Source organism: Bos javanicus, chromosome 24 (assembly GCF_032452875.1).
Source record: "Bos javanicus breed banteng chromosome 24, ARS-OSU_banteng_1.0, whole genome shotgun sequence".
In the NCBI taxonomy this organism is placed as follows: domain Eukaryota; kingdom Metazoa; phylum Chordata; class Mammalia; order Artiodactyla; family Bovidae; genus Bos; species Bos javanicus.
In genome coordinates, this window is record NC_083891.1 from 20,603,168 (window position 1) to 20,625,906 (window position 22,739).

The 22,739-nt window shown below is 41.2% G+C and overlaps 1 protein-coding gene across 10 annotated transcripts in view; it reads right to left on the reverse strand.

The window, feature by feature from the left end:
- Positions 1 to 22,739, reverse strand: part of FHOD3 (formin homology 2 domain containing 3) — a 521,499-nt gene that overhangs the window by 202,366 nt on the left and 296,394 nt on the right. For all 10 annotated transcript variants that reach the window (XM_061400414.1, XM_061400417.1, XM_061400421.1 and 7 more), the window contains one exon: positions 9,811 to 9,905. In XM_061400414.1, the coding sequence (XP_061256398.1) occupies positions 9,811 to 9,905 (95 nt within the window). The remainder of the gene's footprint in view (positions 1 to 9,810; positions 9,906 to 22,739) is intronic.

Here is a 22,739-nt window from a genome sequence, read left to right on the forward strand (position 1 = left end):
ATAAGCCACAGGCAAATGGGACACATATTCTTCTCTTCTGCTGCTGCTGCTGCTGCTGCTAAGTCACTTTAGTCGTGTCCAACTCTGTGCGACCCCATAGACAGCAGCCCACCAGGCTCCTCTGTCCTTGGGATTCTCCAGGCAAGAACACTGGAGTGGGTTAGTGGGTTGCCATTTACTTCTCCAATGCAGGAAAGTGAAAAGTGAAAGGGAAGTCGCTCAGTTGTGTCCTACTCTTTGCGACCCCATGCACTGTAGCCACCAGGCTCCTCCATTTGTGGGACCTTCCAGGCAAGAGTACTGGAGTGGGTATTCTTCTCTGAATAATCAGTTCAGTTCAGCCCAGTTCAGTCGCTCAGTCATGTCCGCCTGTTTGTGACCCCACAAATCGCAGCACACCAGGACTCCCTGTCCATCACCAACTCCCGGAGTTCACCCAAACTCATGTCCGTCGAGTCGGTGATGCCATCCAGCCATCTCATCTTCTGTCGTCCCCTTTCTTCGTGCCCCCAATCCCTCCCAGCATCAGGGTCTTTTCAAATGAGTCAGCTCTTCACATCAGGTGGCCAAAGTATTGGAGTTTCAGCTTTAGCATCAGTCCTTCCAATGAACACCCAGGACTGATCTCCTTTAGGATGGACTGGTTGGATCTCCTTGCAGTCCAAGGGACTCTCAAGAGTCTTCAACACCACAGTTCAAAAGCATCAATTCTTAGGCGCTCAGCTTTCTTTATAGTCCAACTCTCATATCCATACATGACCACTGGAAAAACCATAGCCTTGACTAGACGGACCTTTGTTGACAAAGTAATGTCTCTGCTTTTTAATATGCTATCTAGGTTGGTCATAACTTTCCTTCCAAGGAGTAAGCATCTTCTAATTTCATGGTTGCAATCACTATCTGCAGTGATTTTGCAGCCCCCCAAAAATAAAGTCTGACACTGTTTCCACTGTTTCCCCATCTATTTCCCATGAAGTGATGGGACCAGATGCCATGATCTTAGTTTTCTGAATGTTGAGCTTTAAGCCAAGTTTTTCACTGTCCTCTTTCACTTTCATCAAGAGGCTTTTGAGTTCCTCTTCACTTTCTGCCATAAGGGTGGTGTCATCTGCATGTCTGAGGTGACTGATCAAAGCTGAATAACTTTCTTATGTAAATAACCAGCCCTGTAAACATGACAGTGAACAACTGCCAAGCTCAGGAATGGTGAAAGTGCTGTTAGCCCGAGTGTGCTGGTCAGCTGTCATCTCCTAAAATGGACGGAGAAGGGCTGGCAGATGAGTACTGGCAGGTAGAGAGAGGCTGCAGGGATGGGGTCAGCAGTGCTGGCAAAGGATGACCTGAGCTGGTAGGGCTGCTCCCAGCGGGCTCCTGGAAGCTTATGCTTTTTTCAGTCGTCCTGTTCACCCAACTCTCCTAGAACATCTCTGTCCAAGGAACAGCACATCGGCTACAGTGAAGCTTTTACATCATTCCAGATGTTCTTCCATATTAGAGCCACCCATTTCCCAGAAGAGGGAACACAGCTGCAAGTGCTTGGCCACATGCCCCCAAAGGGAAGAAGGGTCAGAGTCCCACTTCATTCCTGTTTCCTCCCATTTACATTCATAAGGGATCTTGACTATGTAAATTTGTAAGCTGCAGTTCTGGTTTATCAATAAGCCTTTGGAGAGTTGTGGTTCCTACCACAAATCAGCTCCCTGAAGCTAATCATCTCAGAGTGGAATGAAAAAAAAAAAAATGCTGTTCCAGCCCTGTGGCTGGGGACCCATTCTGGATCTTGGGGTCCCCTCAGTGTGCTGGTTCCTTTAAGGTGTGACTCCAACCTCTGGTGTCAACTACTAGTAAATTCCCCCCAAACAATGACTAGTAAAATTTCCTTTTTTTTTCTTTTTCTTCCACTTAGATAATGGGGGTATCCAAGAGATCAAATCAGTGAGAATTAGTTTTCTGGGTGTGTGCCTACGTGCTCAGTTGCTCAGTCGTGTCCGACTCTTTCTGACCCCATAGACTGTAGAATGCCAGGCACTCCAGTCCATGAGATTCTCCAGGCAAGGATGCTGGAGTGAGTTGCTATTTCCTCCTCCAGGGATTTCTGGGTGTATGGAGCCGAATAACCAGTAGAAGAGCAATACCCATAAAGGGGAGAGTGTCTCTTTGTATCCATAATATCTCTGACACAAATATTACTTGACTGAGTGAGTGAAAGTCACTCAGTCGTGTCCGACTCTTTGCGACCCCACGGACTACACAGTTCATGGAATTCTCCAGGCCAGAATACTGGACTGGGTAGCCTTTCCCTTCTCCAGAGGATGTTCCCAACCTAGGGATCAAATCCAGGTCTCCCACATTGCAGGCAGATTCTTTACCAGCTGAGCCACAAGGGAAGTCCAAGAATACTGGAATGGGTAGCCTATCCCTTCTCCAGTAGATATTCCCGACCCAGGAATCAAACCAGTGTCTCCTGCATTGCAGTGGATTCTTTACCAACTGAGCTATCGGGGAAGCCCCAAATTGAACCTGTATTAAAACATGGAATTTGGTTGGTCAAGAGGTTAAGAATCTGCCTGCCAATGTAGGCGACACTGGTTTGATCCCTGGTCTGGGAAGATTCCACATGCCATGAAGCAACTGAGCCCAGATACCACAGCTCCTGAGCCTGCACTCTAGGGTCAAGAACAACAGCAAACAACCCATAGGAGGACGGGAGCAGCCACAGACTACCTGGACAGGCAGGAAACCACATCCCGAGTCTTCTCCTCTATGACACAAAAGCCGTAAGCTGCAGGGAAGGATAGCAAATCTTGTTGCCCCAGAAGCACAGGTAGTGTAGTAGAAGGGAAAAGAATAAGACTTTGTGTTGCTGGGACAGGGGCAAGAACACATCCCTCAGGAGAGACCTTTTAGAGTTCTCCTACCACTGAGGGAGGGACAGGACCACTGAGACAGTCCCACCTCAAACCCAGTTTATTGGTGTAGTATGAAATCTTGATATTAAAAAATAACCTTTTAAAATTTTTACTGATTTTTTTATGATTCTAAGAGTAATATATTCTCTTTATACCAAACTTCAGAAATACAAAAATAAAGTAAAAATCACCTGAAGTGCTATTACATAAGGATTTTAAACTTTGTACATTTCCTTCTAATTTTCCTACACTATTTTCCTATATTATTGTAGTATTTCAAAAACCTAACATCTAATGACTGTGTAATTAATATTAGGCATACGACCTTGCTAAAGACCAATGTTGGAAACAAGGCAATAGAGAAAGTTCAGTTCTGGAAGCACCAGGCCACAGCAGGTTCCACTTGGAGAGAGGCAGGAGCATGGAGATTGACCTCCCTCTGAGACTCAAATGTGTAGAAAATGTTTAAAGCTCACAGTGAAAAGGCAACATTGAGAAAAACTCTCTAGCAAGCCAGTTCTCATCTCAAGCACAATTACTTAAAAGAACTTGGAAACGGGTGGTAAAGGAAGATACTACAGCAACAGCAAAACCCAAGCCCTGCTCCCCTTGAAAGACAACTGAAAACCTCTCTACTCTAATAGCTTAGTATTAGAGATGTGCCCATTTATAGGCATAAATACTACCTACGTTAGCCTATACTATCCCATACATACCAAGCTTTCAACAAAAAAATCACAAGATGTATAAAAAAGTCCCAATTCCCCACCCTTTCTAACAAGAAACAAAGCCATCAATAGATTTGGCTCAATACTGGAACTATAAAATTCACAATGATTAAAATGTTAAAGACTAATGGAAAAGGTATACACCATGCATGAACAGATGATAAATTTCAGCAAAGGGAAACTATAAGAATCAAATGGAAATGCTGGAAGTAAAAAGCATTTAAAGCCTAAAGCTTTCCTTTCCTGAGTGAATATGATCTTGAGTTTGGAACTCTAGCCTGAAATTAATGGGAAAAAAATCAAAGCTCCACATTTAGGTGTTAAACAATCACAGAGATGCAGAATGGAAGAAATTGGCAAATGTAAATAAGTGAAAAACAAAACAAAACCTAGGAGGTTTAGTGAATTATTAGTTTGATTGGAGCTAGCACCCAGGGCTGCCGCTGAATGCAGAGGTGGGATTTATAGAAGGGGGACACTGTATTCTGGGATCTTACCAAAGTAAGATCCTTTGTACTGGATGGACAGAGAAACTGCTACCCAGCACAATGAGGAACTACAAACTACATCCCCAAGGACTGTCTGTGGAAACCATCAAATTTAACTTGGACAGGATGGCATAATCAGTTCAGTTCAGTCACTCAGTCGTGTCCGACTCTTTGCAACCCCATGGACTGCAGCACACCAGGCCTCCCTGTCCATCATCAACTTCCAGAGTTCACTCAAACTCATGTCCATCGAGTTGGTGATGCCATCCCACCATCTCACCCTCTGTCGTCCCCTTCTCCTCCTGCTTTCAATCTTTCCCAGCATCAGGGTCTTTTCCAATGAGTCAAGATGGCATAGTATCTGTCTTTAAATACTTTAAGAGTATTTCCATGGGGAAGTGAGTGTGTGTTATTCCAGAAAGCAGTGCAAAGCATTTGGTTAATGACAGAAAGGTAGAGGTGGGTCCCCACAAGTAAGGCTTTCCCGCAGTTCCAGTGTCCAGTAAAGGCAGTTTGAGGGAAATGGCACTTGCTCTGCTGAAGTATCGGGAGTGTGGCTGGTGAATGTCAGGAACATCTTGAACAAGATTTTGCCATCTCTCCAAGGCTAGAATTCTATTTGATATTACATTACTCAAAAAGCACTTCAGTGAGTCTCCAGATAATTATGCTGAGTGAAAAAAAGCTAACTCCAAAAGGTTACATGCTGTGGCCCCTACCTTCCATATAACCTTATTGAAATCACCAAAGTATAGAAATGAAGAACAGGTTAATGGTTGCCAGAGATTTAGGTTTGGGTGGGAATAGGAGGCAAGTGATATTCAGGCTCCTGTTGGTGATGGACACGTTCTGTCTCTTGACTGTACCAAACCCTCAACTGCCTGATTTACGATGCTGCAGTACAGTATTGCAGGATGTTATCTTTGGAGAAAGCTGGGTAAAGATTACACAGGATCTCTAGGTATTATTTCTAACAATTATATGTGAACATACAATTATCTCAAAACAATTAACCAAAAAAATTAAAAATGAAAAAGCACTTCAGATCTCACCCACCTGTGGGTCATCTGAGCAGATCACACTGGCAGTGACATGCCAATGACCATGACCAAAGGGTTCACGAAACCTCCTCTACTTTACAACCAGCCAGCACTTCCTGGCACCATGGATACACCTGTTTAGCTCTCCTAAGGGACACTGCCTTCATCTTACCCAGTATGTCAGAGCTTTCCAGCTACTGAAGCCCAACTGCCGAATTTTATCTTCCTGCTTGGGGAATGCCCTGTTGCTCAATGGTTAAGAATTCACCTGCAACACGGAGACTCAGGTTCGATCCCTGGGTCAGGAAGATCCCCTGGAGGAGAAAATGGAAATCCACTCTAGTATTCCTACCAGGAAAATCCCATAGACAGAGAAGCCTGGCAGGCTACAGTCCATGGGGTCACAGTCAGACATGACTGAGCGACTAAGCACCACCACCACCACGCCTACTTCTGCTGGAGGCAATGCCATAGTCCTAGCTGCCCAGGTTCAAAACTATGACCCTCGCTTTGATTCTTCATGCTGTTTTTCTACATGCAGAAACCCAGTCCTAGGAAGCTATTCTACAAAATGTCTCCAGAGTTTCATCAGTTTCTGCTGCAATTCTTAGCCAGGTCTCACTACCTCAGGGCTTTGATAGCATGCTAGGTCCCTAGCTCCCTATCCCTGTCAATTTCTTCTCCCACCACCTCCATCTTACACACCCAGTGTTACTTCTCACCATCTTACTGTCCTAACAAGAAACTTTGAGCAGCGTCCCCAGTGTGTGCGTATATGTGTGTGTGTTTGTGTGTGTGTGTGTATTTGTTGTGGGAGTGGGGAGCATGGCTCTCTAAGGTGTATAAGAACGTGTGTGTGTGTGTGTGTGTGTGTGTGTATTTGTTGTGGGAGTGGGGAGCGTGGCTCTCTAAGGTGTATAAGAACGTGTGTGTGTGTGTGTGAGACAACGGACTTGTGGCCAGAGCTCCCCTTGACTCAGGTTTAGCAGCTGTGCCACGTGGCAGTCAGGATGCAGGGCCATCCCCACACAGCACAAAGTAAGTCTGGAGATCTATGACCAGCAATTTGGGACACAGCTGGAAGAATGAGCTGCAATGGGCTGACAGAAAAATGCAGCGACAGCAACATAGAAAGGGCAGGTTTCATGACAATATCAGGAGGTCATGAAACCTACAAGGAGGTTATGGGCTACTGGGGCCTCCCCCATGGCCAGAAGGCGATCCATACAGATAAAGAAAAACAGATTCTCTGTATGATAATAACGAAAGGTTATACTGTACAAGCTGAATCACCTTACCCCAGTTAATGAGACTTCCAGATATATGAAGAGGGAAAAAAATCCATATTTGTGAAAAGTCATGAGGTTAGCATCTGCTTCTGACTGGGAAGTTTAAAGATGGATTTTTGTAAACAGAATGAAACATATTATTGAAAACACTTTTTCTTTCTTTTAAAACGTAATTATTTGGCTGCAAATGGATCGTTTCCTCCTCTGGTTATGAGACTCAAATACCTGCAAATATTGCATAACGGCCCGCTGGCAGACACATCTTGTTGCCTTTCATGGAAGGAAAATGAAGAATTATGAGAACAGGATGGCAAGGTTTCTCTAACCCAGGATTCCAACATCAACTCTGTGCCTGTTTAAGGCACAAACAACAGGACCTCAGGGTTCCTGTTCTTCAGGTTCTGAGAAATCTTAGTCAAAAGAAAAACCTAGGACCCTTTCCTTATTTCTTAATTTAATTTGAATCAGGAAAACCTCTGTGGCCATACCGCCCAAGCTGTATGTTAAAGGAGAGGCTGAGGCTTCCCTCTCAAAACTTAAGGATTTGATGTTGGTTCACCTGTTCTTGGCAAAGATCTCATTCTCCAGGCATGGGGGTGAGGGGGAGTGTTGAGGCTACCATACTGGTTTTGTAAAGAAGTGATCTCATTAGACCTGCACTTGGGGGGGGCTGCCCCTGTTGACTTTCAGCCAGTCGTCTGAAACTGAGCACTCCTTGCAGGGTCAGCTGAGACCTTCCTCTGACATCACAGAGTGGACACAGGCTCTGAGCAGTACCCACCATCCCCTTTCCAACAACACCAACAGCCCCAAGGCTTAGGCTGAGCCTTGGCTCTATTTTCTTCTCCACATAGTGCCTGGTCTGGTATTGAACACTGGAGACCATTGTAGGGAAAATGAAAGATGGAAGAAGGATCCAGCAGTGATCTATCAGTGCCGATGCTCCGAGTGCCTGGGTGGCGGAGGAAAATGCCCTGCCTGAGAGAGATGCCCAGGGTCCCAAACACCATGTATGCTGCACAGGGAAAGGAGAGGGGAAACATCTCATTCCTGGGGGCTTTGAATTTCATGATTTCCCCATGTTATTTAGAAATCAATAAAGATGTCCCATATATTCCTTTCCCAGTGTTTATTTTCCTTGCAGAATGATGCCTAAGAAAAGTCGACAGGATGCTGCTGCAACACTGAAGGCTGTGAGCCTTCCTCCCGTCTACTGAGCAGACGGAGCCACTTCCATTAGGAGCCATTTCCTTTTTCTCCTCTCTTTTTCTTCCTGGTCCTGGTCTCTCCTCTCATCCTTTTCCCCTTCTCTCTTCTTCTCCATGCCTTTCTTGTCCTTTTTTCCCCTCACACTCCCCCCACCAGGATCTTACCCTTCCTCTACTCCTTCCTGGTTATGAGCTAAAAGGTGGTCAGTTTTCCTGTAACAAGCGTTGCTGCTAGGTTTTATTCCTGTTTCTAAATAGGGTTGGTTGTTGGCATTTTATTATGACCATAATAAAGTGAGCTTTCATTGCAAAATCTCCCATCTCCCTAGCTTTTGGGGTCCTCGAGACCATGCAGAGAGCCCAGGGGAAGGAGCAGCTTCCAAATGAGCATGAAGGTTAAGGAGACTCAGCAGAAGGGAGAAAAAATCAGAAAACACTGAAGCAGGATATGAGATACATATCTTCCCTCACCCTGCAAAATCAACCCAGTAGGCCCGCCATGCCACTCAGCTTGTAAGGTCACCTAAAGCACTTTGTAAATAAAGGCACATCCATTTTCCAAAGAAAATGGAGCCAAGTGTTTAAAGAGAAGAAGAGGGGGAGGAAGAAATAAGAGAAGGAGAAGATTTTCAGTCTTCTAAGAAAAACCATAACTGCTTCTATTATAAAGTGGGAGAGGAGATTCTATTTAAAAATAATACTGGAAAAGGAAAAGTGAGCAGAGATTTGAGGGTCAACCAAGGGCCTGGGACCCAGTGGGTATCACACACCAAGGACTGTGACTCTGCCGAGAGCCCAGGGCTGGTGCCCACCGGCCTCGGCAGGCTCGGCACAGTGAGGGTGGCAGGGAACATAGGGATGGGGAAGCCTGGGATGACCACAGGTTCTGCAGGGACCCCCAGGAAGCTGTGCAGACTCTGCAACATGTCTAAGTCAGGTTGAAATTCCCCACCCACGCCCCGACGTCTTCCCCACTTGACCTTGCTGCCTACTCTCATCACCATGATGTCCACCATGATGCCTCACGCCACAGGCTGACCACAGTCCAGCCTGGATTCACTGGCTTCTGCTCAAGATGGGATCCCTTCTGACTTCCTCCAAGTCTGCCTCCAGCCAGGTCCTTCATGGCCCCACCTGAGAATCTAGAGAGGGCGACGCTAGAGGCTCCCTCAGCTTCCAGCACCCCTCGAGTGTCGTGGCGGATCTTCCTCCCTGGGGCCGCGGCCCCAGGAAGCGGGGACTCACAGCCAAGGCACTGCCAGACAGACACAGGCCAAGATCTGTGGGGGAAACTAGAGAGATCTTCATAACCAAGCACGAGTTCCTCAACTACAAAATGGGGACGTTATTTACCTTAGAGTAGCCTCGTGTGTATTAAACGCAATAATGCCTGAAAAGCACTTACCATGGTGCCTGGGTAAATTGTGAGTAAACATTGGTCACTTTTATAATTAATGGCAGAATCGAAAGGCAGTCTCAGATTCTTTCATCTATACATACAGGAATATGCATATACATATATACAACATACAAATACTTAAGTAACTAACCGTATTAAACATGAAATACAGCAGGTAAGATGAATGTCAACCCACTCCAGTCTTCATGCCTGGAAAATTCCATGAACAGAGGAGCCTGGCGGGCTATAGTCTATGAGGTCAAAAAGAGTCAAGACACGACCGAGCACGCACACATTGGCTTTACCACTGGCAAGATTAATGCTCTATCCATTGCCTAATGTTTTAATTAAATGTTAGAAACCAAAGGTGCCAAAAGTATTTGATTAACAATTAAGAGAAGGGGCTTCCGGGCTATTTCAGTGGTTAAGACCCTTCCACTGCCAGGTTCTATCCCTGGTTGGGGAACTAAGACCCCATATGCTGCACGGGCAGCCAAAAACTTAAAAAAAAAAAAAAAAAAAAAAAAAGCTTAAAAGAAAATAACTAAAATGCATGAAAAATTAATAAGTTCTTTGCAATTTGGGTATTTTTTTTTAATCTATAAAATCATAGTCCTTGTTTGTGTTCTGACAGGGCTGGCACAGAGCTAAATAAGGACTTCTTTTTGTAAAACCATCCCAGAGAGCACAACAAAAAGAGAGGTGTATGACATACAAACCAAATAAAACGTTCAACCATAATCTCTTACCTTTGACCCAATGAGAGTGTACAGCCACTGAATGGTTTCATTGTGGTTTATTACTCCATTCATCCCATCCACGTACAACATAATCTGGCCCAAAGCTAAAGAGGAGAAGAGAGAAAGAAGCAAGTAAATAACATCTCCAATGATCATAATGTCAAGTGAGATTCTCACACTTTAAGTACACTGTATGTTAATGATCAAATCTGAAGATTTGATCTTCTGGTTTGATTCCTGAGCTCTGAAATTAGCGAAATCTCACCGCAGAAAGTGTGGACCACTACACAAGAAACAAAGGCAATTCCTGGCATCTGGAAGATGCAATTAAGGCACCAAATCCAGTGACTGTTGCTTCTCTGTGCCTTGATGTATAAATGCATGTTTTCAGTTTCTATATCTGTGTGAAGTCCCAGACAGGACACAGATATGGATGAGACGGTGTCTGGGTCGTGGCCTCTGGTTACGGAGAGAGGTTCTCCAAGCAACCTGTCCAGTGCCCCAGCCTATGGTCAGGCTTGTCCCAGATGCTATGGAACCATCCTAAGTTTATTTGAATCCTTAGATAGGAGATAAATATGTATTTAAGTATTATTTGTAATCCTTTCTAAGGATTTTGGGGTTTTAAAATGTCAGATATCATGAAAACATTTGTCAATACCAAATAAATTCTTAGTTAAGGAAAATACAGTCACCACATATTGTCATTATCCATAAAAAAATATTATTACACTTTTTAAACAAATACTAACTCCATTTTTTCAGTTCCCTTAGTTTCAAAATAATTTGATGTCTAGAAAATCAATAAACAAAGGTTATATACTCTAAATAGGCTTCATTGAATCACATCTGACCTCCTAAATCTTATTTCAGACATAATTAATTGGCATGGCATTGACACTTTTGGCAACACTTTTTTCCTGGTAATAGTAGAATATCTCATTTTAGAAAACTTAAAGTAAGAGGTGTGAAATGAAAATAATTCATAATCTCATAATTTAGAATTATTCTTAACATGTTGATATATTTTTCCTATATTCTTTCTTTTATGCTTTACACACACACAACTTTATATGCAGGTTGTAGAAAGCAGTTCAGATGAAATGGTGTTGACTGAAAACAGTAAATAAAACACGAAATGTGAGTACACACTAATTCTAAGCATACAAATATATGTGTTATGTCAGAAAATTTATTATTATTTTATCCAATAAATAACAAAATCACATAATCATTCTGAGGAAAAGTATGTTCTTGTATATGTAAAAACTCAAATTTTTAAGCAATTAATTGAACATATTCTTGACACAATAAGCAGTATATTTTTGGAAATACCGGATTCATATTCTATTTGGTGGCAAAACATTAGAGATATTCCTGTTAAAATCAGAAGTGACTTTAAAATGATGCCCACTAATCCTATGATTATTTAATACCATGCTAGAGAGTTTCAGGCAAATATAACAAGACATGAATAATAATAATGAAAGATAGGATGGTTAGAAATTAATACATAAAACTGTCATTATTTGCAAGAAGTATTACAGGCCAAAAAAAATTCATCTACAAAATTTATAATGAGGAGATCACAATTACAACCACATTCTTATCCTGATGAGAAAAAGTACATAATACACAAAGAAAATAAAACTTTGATCTAAAAACATAATGCTAGATAAATGGACACATGAGAGCAAATATGATAAAGGTTTAAATGATTTATTTTATAAGTTGATAAGAAAATACTAAACACCAATATAAAAAAGCCAAAATCAAACCAGTCAATCCTAAAAATTCATTGGAAGGACTGATGCTGACGTTGATGCTCCAATACTTTGGCCACCTGATGTGAAGAGCCAACTCACTGGAAAAGACCCTGATGCTAGGAAACATTGAGGGCAAAAGGAGAAGGAGGTGACAGAGGATGAGATGGTTGAATGGCATCACCGACTCAATGGACATGAGTTTGAGAAAACTCTGGGACATGGTGAAGGACAGGGAAGCAGGGCGTGCTGCAGTCCATGGGGTTGCAAAGAGTTGGACACGACTTAGTGACTGAACAATGACAAGAGGGAAGACAAACTAGTTTACAATAGTAAAGTTGTTCATTCTTACTGTAATAAAAATGCAAAATAAAACAGTAGTGAGGTAGCATTCTTACTTAAATTATCAAAGACATTTTTGAAAGAAATGATTAGTCATCAACTGCTGCAGAGGTTAAATAATTAACTTCACACATTCCTGGCATCAGGGCAAACTGTACAAGTCCTGCAATATGTCTATTTAGTACTGTAATTGTTTTAAAAATAGTTTCAATAGTTACCATTTAGTGTCTACCGTGTCCCAAGATCTGAGGGGGGCAGGGATGTATATATGTTATTAATATGAGAGCCAGGCTGTATAGGAGGTATTATTACCTTCATCTGACAGAGGAAAAACTAAGGCTCTGAAAAGGGCTCCCAAGTTCCATCACTACCAAGCAGCTGAGTCCATGTCCAGCCAGGACAGGTGGCTTCCCTATGTCTCTACTCAGAGCCTGAAAGTCCTCTCAAAGCTCCTGCTCAGCCAATGTGATTTCAGCAATCTATCCTAAGAGAATAACCCTAACGGAGGAAAAAGGATGAAGCAAAGATATGCACCAAAGTGTCATGTATAACATCAAAGCATCAACTAAAATCCACACATCCACATATATAATATCCACTAGAACGCTGCATACAGAGTAGTTTACCAAAGCTATGTCCTAACTTGTGAGCTGTTTCTGATAAAATAGTTAAAAAGTAGAAAATGAGAAACATTATATAATTCAATAAAATACTAAGATCCTCAAGCATTGAAGGAAAGGAAACCCCATGATATATTAAGCATTATGACAGGATATATGTTTTTTGGATATATTTTCTTCTACTTTTTTGTTTTCCTTGTTTTTCATTAGAAGTACCTATTACTTCTCTAATGGGAAAGCAAACAGATACACAAGAAGGAACTAAATAACTGTATAATGCAAAGTGTTAAGTGCTTTTCCTGGTTTTTAGAGTTTTTTTACTAGCCTACCCCTCTCAGCATACCCCTCCCTCCTTCAGTAAAATAAAGCTCCCACTTCATGGAAGAGTTCTGAGAATTCAGCACTTCCTGCCCCATTTTTTCCCTTTTCTTTTTCTTTCTTCCTCTCCCTTCCAAAACAAACTGGCAAACCTCTGGGGAAGAGGAGTTTGCATCACTGTCCTTTTCCCATTCGAGTTCCACTGTTGAAGAAGCAAATTCAGATGCTAGGCTTCCCTGGTGGCTCAGATGTAAAGAATCTGCCTCAGGAAGATCCCCTGTAAAAAGGATAGGCTACCCACTCCTGTATTCTTGCCTGGAGAATTCCATGGACAGAAGAGCCTGTTGGGGTACAGTCCATAGGGTTTCAGACTCGGACACGACTGAGCAACTAACACACACTTTAGCATCTTCTAAATCAATGGCACAGGGGGAGACAATGAGGACTGTTTATAGTCTCTGGAAGATGCATCCCTTGGGGGACCCTTCCCCCTTCCCAAGGCTGAAAAGCCAGGAACTACAGTCTCCCCACTAACTTCTCAGGCCTCTGGTATTGCAGAAAGCCCAGCAAGCCAGGGCATCACTACGGAAAGGGAGTCAAAGTGAGAATTTCTGTAAGTTTTCTCTCCATGATCCGTTTCCCTTCAAGGTTCTATTAAGTTCCCACTTTGGAGGAAGAAAGTCACCAGAAAGTCCACATCTAATGGAATTCGAGTTTCTGATCACGCTGGTTTGTCAAAATATTGTCAGACGCAAAAGCTTTCAAGCTAGATCTCCCTGCACCAGAGCCCACCCTAAAACCAATGAGCTCCTTCCTGCAAAACCCAATGCAGACACTAGATGGCGCTAAATAGATTTAGGTGGGTTAAAAATCACACTAAGCTTCCAAAAGAAAAAAACCACCGGCCTGGATGAGGGCCTGTGAATAAAACTCACACAAGAGGGAAAAGCAAAAGAAAGGAAAATTAGATGGTCTGGGTCACAAAAATTACCGATTTCCATTTTGAAGAAGGATGAGGAGTATCAGAATGTCAGAACAGAGTGGTGGTCGTGCCTAATGACAGCACAGGTCTGAAGAGAGAGAACAGGCCATTTGTTGTTACGCTGCTCTTGGGATTTTCTCGAGGAATTTTTATTACCTTTCTGTGCTTCTGTTCCCTCATCTCAAAAGTGAGACAGTAAGACTATAGCACCTATTCTGCAGAGGTGTTGTAGGGACTGAGTTAGAGCAGAGTCTTTGTCAGAGTGCTCAATCAATAAGGGTCAGTCATATCAAGGATGTCCCTGAGGTCACAAATCAATTAGCTACTGGACAGACACACACGATGAAAGACTCTTAAGACACAAAGTGCAGAGAGCCTTCTGCCCAAACAAAGTCACAATTCGTTTATTTTCTTAAAAAAAATTAATATCTAGATATATGATCCATTTTGACATAATTTTTATAGGAATTGTGTGATTTAGATGGATGTTCTTTTTTCACACAGATATGCAATGGATCTAATACTACATTTTGACTATTCAATAGGATGCTGCTGCTGCTGCTCAGTTCTCAATTGTGTCTGACTCTTTGTGACCCCATGGACTGTAGCCCGCCAGGCTCCTCTGTCCGTGGGATTCTCCAGGCAAGAATCACGGAGTGGGTTGCCATTCCCTTCTCCAAGGGATCTTCCTGACCCAGGGATCAAACTCGAGTGTCCCGCATCTCCTGTATTGACAGGCAGATTCTTTACCACTGAGTCACCGGGTAAGCCCAATGCATTATCGATGTTGTGAGTTGTCTTCCCTTCTTTATGACCCATTTTGAACTCAAACAAGAAAATCGCTTGAATTTGCTTTTTGCCTAACATCATTTCCATAGTCTAAAATAAATATAAAACAAACAGCAAGTAATAAGTCATTAGGAAAAAACCATAAAGCGAGAAGTGTGCATTAAAATGATGTATAACATAACCACATTTATTCAGAATATATTCCAATATCAAACAGCAAACTTCAGTAATGCAAACCCTGCAATTACTTTTGCACCAACCTAATATTATGGGAAATGCATTAAATCTACAGATAAATTGTGGAAGAATGACATCTTTACTACATTCAATCTTGCATCCCATGATCCTATTATGTCATCATTTAGATCTCTATTTTCATTGCTTTTTTGTAGTTTTTAACTAAAGATTCTGTATATGGATTTTTGCTAAATTTGTATTTCACATTTCTGGGAGCTATTGGATATATTTTTTAAATTTCTGCATTCCTAACTATTTATTATTAGTTCAGTTCAGCCACTCAGTCACGTCCAACTCTCTACAATCTCATGGACTGCAGCACGCCAGGCTTCCCTGTCCATCACCAACTCCCGGAGCTTACTCAAACTCATGTCCATTGAGTCGGTGATGCCATCCAACCATCTCATCCTCTGTCGTCCCCTTCTCCTCCTGCCTTCAATCTTGCCCAGCATCAAGGTATTTTCCAATGGGTCAGTTCTTCACATCAGGTGGCCAAAGTATTGGAAATTCAGCATTAGAATAAAAATAACTTTGTTTTGACTTTGTATTCTGTAACTTTGTTAAACTTATTAATTCTAGGGATTTGAAGGATTATGTTTCTGCAGACTATCTGAGGTTTTCTACATAGATAATAATGATGTCTGTGACCTAGAGCAATTTTATTTCTTCCTTCCCAATCTATATCCCCTTCAGCCCTCTTCCCTTTATTCCTCCTTGCCCTATTGCACTGGTTAAGTATGAATATTCAATAGTGGTGGTTGGAGTGGAAAACTGCTTTTTCTCAATATTAAAGAGAAAGAATGTAGTCTTTCACCATTAATTATGATGTTAACTATAGGTTTTTGTACAGTGCCCTTTATCAAGGCAAAGAAGATCCTCCCAGTGTCTAGTTTATTGAGAGTTTTCTTTAATCATAAATCAATGCTGAATTTTGTTAAATGTTTTCTCTGTATCAGCTGATATTATCAAATGGTTTTTCTTCAGACTGATAATGCAGTGGGTTACAGAGTGAATTTCAAATACTGAACTAGCCTTGCATTCCCTCTTGGCCATGGCGCAGTATTCTTTTTATATACTGCTGAATTTGATTCGCTGATATTTTGCTGAGGATTTTGGCATCTCTGTTCATGAAACAGGGGTCTGTAGTATCCTGTCTCTGCCCAGTTTTGCATCATGGTAATGTCAGTCTTATAAAATGAGTTGGGAAGCATTTCCTCTTCTTCTGTTTTCTGGAAGAGGTTACATAAAATTGGTTTTATTTTGTCTTCAAATGTTTGGCAGAATTACCAGGAAACCATCTGAGCCTGGAGAATCCATTTTCAGAAGACGGCTAACTACAAATCAGATTTCCTTAATAGTCACAGTCAATAACCGTTACAGTACTAAGGTTAGTCAGGTTATCTATTTCATCTTGGGTGAATTTTGGTAGTCTGTGATTTTTAAGGAATTGGCTCATTTCATCTAAGTATCAATTTTATTTACTAACAGCTGTTCATAGTATCCTCTTATTAGTGATTTAATGTCTGTGGAGTCTGTCATGATATCCCCTGTATCATTATGGGTGTTGGCAATGAGTGTCTTCTTTTTCTTTGTCATTATTGCTTATTTGTTCTTATTGCTTTTCAAAGAATTAGCCTTCCCTAGCATGTGTGCCTGAGAAGGTGATGGCAGCCCACTCCAGTACTCTTGCTCGGAAAATCCCATGGATGGAGGAGCCTGGTGGGCTGCAGTCCACGGGGTTGCAAAGAGTCAGACACGACTGAGCGACTTCCCTTTCACTTTTCACTTTCATGCACTGGAGAAGGAAATGGGAACCCACTCCAGTGTTCTTACCTGGAGAATCCCAGGGATGGGGGAGCCTTGTAGGCTGCCATCTATGGGGTCGCACAGAGTCGGACACGACTGAAGCGACTTAGCAGCAGCAGCATGTGTGCATGCTAAAGTCATTTCAGTTGAGTCTGACTCTGCAACCCTGTGTACTGTGGCCTGCCAGGTTCTTCTGTCCATGAGATTCTCCAGGCAAGAAGACTGGAGTGGGTTGCCATGCATTCCTCCAGGGAATCTTCCCAACCCAGGGATCAAACTTGCGTCTCTTACATCTCCTGCACCAGTAGGCAAGTCCTTTACAATAGTGCCATCTGGAAAGTCCAGCTTTTCAATAGTCCAGCTCTATTATTCCTGTTTTCAGTTTCATTAGTTTTTACCCTTATATTTATCATTTCTTTCCTTCTACTTACTTGGGTTTATTTTTCCTTTTACATTCTAGTTTCTTAAGGAAAATGTTTATATCATGGATTATTTTCTTTTTTTCTAATAGAAATATGTAATGCTATAAATGTCCCTCCATGCACTGTTTCAACTGCATCCCACAAATTTCGATTTATATTTTTGTTTTCATCTAGTTCAAGTTATTTTCTATTTGAAAATTTCTCTTCAACATATGATTATTTAAAAGTTTGTTGGTTAATTTCCAAACATTTGGAGATATTCCTGTTATCCTTCTATAACCGATTTAGTTTGATTTCATTATTGTCAGAAAATGTATCAGATGTTTTCAAGTCTTTTAAATTTGTTATTTTTATGATCCTGGACATGATCTATCTTGTTAATGTTTTTATGCATTCAAAAGTATATTTATTCTACTACAGTTGGGTAGAAAGCTCTAAAAATGTCTATTAGAACTAGTTGGTTGGTGGTGTTATTTAGTTCCACTAGAGCTTAGCTGATTTCCAGTCTACCAGTTCTATTGATTACTAAAAGAGGAATATTGAAGTCTTCAACTTCAACTGAGGATTTTTCAGATCTTATTTCATTTCTCTCAGTTTTTGCTTCATGTATTTTGAAGCTGTATAGGTTTTCCATTTCTGGGTGAATCAATTCTTATATCATTATAATGTCTTTCTTTATCTATTGCTATTTTCTTTACTCTGGAATCTACTTTCTCTAATGTTAATTTATCTTTTTTTTCTTTATTATGTCTGTATGATATTTATTCCTATATCCTTTTGCTTCTAAACTAACTAAAGCATTATAATTAAGGTGGGTTTCTTATAGGCAGCATTTAGGTGGGTCTTATTTTTGTACCCATTCTGATCATCTTGGTCTGATCATCTTGGTCTGATCATCTTGGTCTCTTAATCACTGTGATTAGGCCAGTTACATTTAATGTAATTAATGTAATTAATGTAATTAATGTAATTAAATCTGAATTTAGCCCCATCATTTCCAATCTGCTAATGAATCCATCTAGTGAGATTTTTATATTAATTTATTTTTAATTTCTAAATTTTCCATTTAGAAAATGATTCTTCTTTATATTTTACATTCCTTTTCTGAGACTATCTTTCCATTCACTTCAATAGTGTTCATTCTTCCTTTTTTTGATATTAGCTTCTTTAGAGCAATTGACAAATTCACTACCAATGTCTTCTTGCCACTGGGGTCTACAGATTTGTCTTTTCCTACGCAAGCTGGAATTTTTCTAGTTTATTGTATGTCAACTAATTTTGGCTTATATGCTAGATACCCTGAAAATTATGACTGGATTTTGTTTAAATATTCCAGAAAAGGCTGACATTTTTGTTTAAGCAGGCAATTAACTTTGTTTTCTTTAAGCCACTTGTTTTGACCTGACTTTTTTGAGCTGTGGTTCCAATGCCAGTTCAGTTTTCAAAGCCTGTGTTGTGCCATCTGGATTAGCCCTGCATGCCAACCACCCAGTGGCTAGTCTGGAAGCCACTGGGCAGGGGGCAGTGGTCCACCTTGTTGTTCGGTTCTCAAAGTCTTTGGTGTGCTGTTTAGGGTCAGATTCATGCATGTAGTTTGTGGTGAGCCTTGGGCTCATTAAAAACTTTGTAGGTCACTTTTCTCTTTTTCCATTATCTCCCTGATACTTTTAGGTTCCCTGGGGCTCCCTTTCTTAGTCTTTCAATCAGAGAGTGGGGTCGCTATTTACCTTGCTCTGCCACATACATTTTGTGACTGTGCCCACATCTGGGGCCAAGCAGTGGGAAAACAGGGGAAAATACAAATGGAATTCACCCCAACACTCTTGTGATTACAACTCCTCTCAATAAAAGCAGAAGTTTATGCCTCAAAGTTGTAGGTGCCTGCAGGCTCCTGCTGTTCTCCCATTATTATCATAGCTGTTCTCACCATGGGATTATCTGTGGGCAGGAGTTCAAGATAACAGAGAAAAGACTAAGAAACATGGGGGACTTTCGCAGTTTTTAGTGTCTAGAGTCCCTTTTCATCCTACTTCAAGCCAGAAGTAGAAAGCTTCTTCTGGAACTCCCAATGAATACATCAATGGCCACTTTGGGTTCGGGGCTGATCTGAGTCCAGATCAGGAAATACTAGAAGAAAAATGTTAAAAAGCACTATCCCAGCACTATCTTGAAATTCTAATCTTCTTTCCCAATTTGTCCACTACTATTTACTCTTCAAGATCCTTGAATAGTTGCTTTATGTATTTTTCCCTGGTGGCTCAGCCTAATGAATCTGCCTGCCAACTCAGGATATGCAAGTTCAATCCCTGGGTCGGGAAGATCCCCTGCAGAAGGAAATGGCAACCCACTCCAGTATTCTTGCCTGGGAAATCCCATGGACAGAGGAGATTGCAGCCTATAGTCCACGAGGTTCAAATGAGTCGGACACGACTTAGTGATTAAACAACAAAGTCACATTGAATACCAGAGAGAGGTTCCTCTGTGCTTCGCCATTTCAGGCAGAACTCCGCCCAGCTCTGCTTTTAGAAGACAACTCCACAGCAACACAGGGACGGCTTGGAGTCAAGTCCCATGTCAGGGTCCGCTCAGAACTTTGCCTCAATAATCTAACTACATGGTTTTCAATCCTTTTTCTCTGCTTCCTTTCTTCTCTTCTCCCTTCCTCCATTTTTATTTTCCTTCTTTCCTTATTGTTTTCCTTTCTTTTTTTAAGCTGGAGGCCTTTCAGTGAAAGGATCTTCTAAAAGGAACCCTAACACAGGCCATAGATCACTCCTGGATGTTTTGCCGGAAGCACTGGTGGGTTTTAACTGCTTCCCCCTTAACACTTGACACTGCCAGCCAGTCTACTGCAGTAGGTCCCAAAGGGGGGCTGTTAAAAGCACCCAATCACCCAGGCTAGACAGTGGAGCTCACTGCACATTTGCATTTTCAAACGCCACTGGTGGGTTATGAAATCAACTTAGTGAGTCCAGATCAGCAGTGGATTTTTTCAATAAACAAAACAGAATAGAAAACAGAATGCACTTCATTTCAGGTTAAGGGCTGTTTCTATTTTTGTTCTATTTTATAAAAATATGAGTTTTCTCCTATAGATCTCAGCCACAAAAGTTTGGAATCTATTATTTCAAACCCCTTCCCTTCTGTTATCCTTCACCTCCAGTGATTCCTCTAATTCCCTCCATTTTCCTCTGAAACAGGCCTCAAATTCACCTTTCCTTCCCTCCATCACTGCCTCAGGTCCAGCTTCCATTGTCTCTCTTGGATTACAGCAACTGATGACCCAGCTGGTCCACCTACCTTGATTGTACTCTTTCTAATCCATGAAAGATGCTGCCATTGAATCTTCTAAACCATGAACTAAATCAACTGAAACTGGCAGACCATCTGGCTCCCTCCGCCTGGGGATAAGGCCCAAGGTCCCTTCCATCCCCAGCCTCTAACCCACCTTTCAACTTCCTGTCCACCCCATCTGGGCTCCTTTACCTCTGAACCTTCTGCTCCCATGAAGGGCTTTAATCCTAAGACTATCAAACTTGAATTAGTTACATGTGTCTTGCTTTTAAGAAAAGTTCTTAAATATAAAATATTAATTCCAAAAACCAGAGCTAATTTTTTTAAAGATAGAATTTTTTAATTGTTTTATAAAAAAGAACTTCTTATATATCAGAGACAACAACCCCAAGAAAACAAGCCCCCATCAGTTATTTGCCTGCTTGTTCATGTCCTCTCCTTTGACCAAAGATGCCAGAAATGCCATGGAAGAAGCTGAAAGATAATTCCTTCCTGGCAGAGTCATCTGACTTCTTAAACAAAGAGCTCTTAAACACTGCTGCCCTGAGTAGTCTTCTAATGAGCCCCTCATCCATTCTTTCCTTCAATATTACAGTGAAATTATAGGTCACACGTACTCTGTAAATTGGCTTGGAGATTCCAGAGCTGCATGACCTTCTTAAGGGAATTATACAGTTTAGGCCAAAGGATTTTTTAACGTAACGTGGTTGGGTTTCAAAGAAAGCACTGAAATAACTGTAGGCATATCACACATTTGACTATAAACTAGCCCTTGTTTATGTCCTGGACAAAGCTTTTATTTGTAAATTAAGCATCCACTTGTATATTCAATGCTAGAGTTCCACCAGGAAACAAAAGATTTCTCTGAGTATTTCAATGTACCTTTTGTATCACCTCCCTACTAAATATTTTTTGCATCTTGGGGTAACTTTTAATTTTGATATAATTTCAAAATAACAAAAAAAATTGCAGAAACAACAGTGCAAGTAACTCTTATTTATCCATAGACATTTTACAAAGCTCCACTAATTGTTTATGTTGTATACCATTTACTTTATCATTCTCTTTTCCTGAACTTTTAAAATTATATTTTTAAATAAAAATGTTTATATTTAAGGTATAATGATGTAATACACATACACAATGAAATGATCATGAAGTCAAACTAATTCACATAAAACCTCCTCATATAGTTACCATTTGTGTGCATGCTGAAAGAACACAACTCTACTCTCTCAGCACATTTTCAGGATTCAACACAGTATTGTTAACCACAGTTATCATGCCTAGACTTTAGCTCCCTAGACCTCCTCAACTGCATTTTCCCATTCTTGATTTGATTTTCATTAGACAAAAGCAGTAGGAAGGAAAATCTATTCTACAGCCATTCCATTGGATCAGAGATTTTACCACTTGAAAATGTGATTGCAAATAATGCCTATTTATTTCAACTAAAAGTACAGAAAATAACAGACTGGACATATGAAAAATTAAAGAAAAATGACCTTACCCACAAAGGCAGCTTTCTGCTGAAAACCATTATGAGTGGTCACCAGAGTTGGTGTTCTTGTTTGGGGATTTTTTTTTTTTTTTTTGGAAGAGGGTAATCTGTGACTTGCCCATTGGGAGTAAAGATGGATGTTGCTGTGTGGTTGGGTATATTCACTACTCCCTGTCCCCCGAGAGGCCTTGGAAGCACAAGATCATGGACGACACTTTCTTAAACCAGAACACAGTGGTTCTGGCTCTCTGCCATGAGAGTTCTTAAGGTTATCTTCAGAAAGGAAAAAACCATGCCCATCACTAAAACCTTATCTCCTGGAAAGAGCTAATTCATCTTAAAAAGGGATTTCAACTTACTTTTATCAGACCATTAAAACTGACTCTTCCTAACTCTGAAATGGATTCGCCAATCCCCAATTTCCATTAAGCACCCAAATGCTCAGTAAATACTGAGGAGAGGTGGATAAGGTTGACATTCTTGGAACCAAGTGGAGACCCTGGCGTCTGCCCTGTTACCACCCTCCTCCCCTGTCCTGTCTGCGCTAAATAACAAGCCCAGACCCAGTTTTCCCCAAGGGCAACTGTCAAAGAAATAGTCTTTCAGCACTGATTACTGCATGAAAATTAAGGAGAATAAGCTGCCAATTCTAGACTGGAGACAAGAATTTAATCAGCACCAAGAGCTCCAACAAGGTGTCAAAGTTTCGAGTCCCCTGCTGACATTTAGCAGTATTTGCAATGCAAATTTTCAAAAGCGTTCTTGGAAAAACTGACTAACCTCTCTCTACCCTTGAATGCCCATTTCCTAAAAAAAAAAGGTCCCTAAAATAAATTTTAAAATACATGAGGCCTAAGGGCCTTT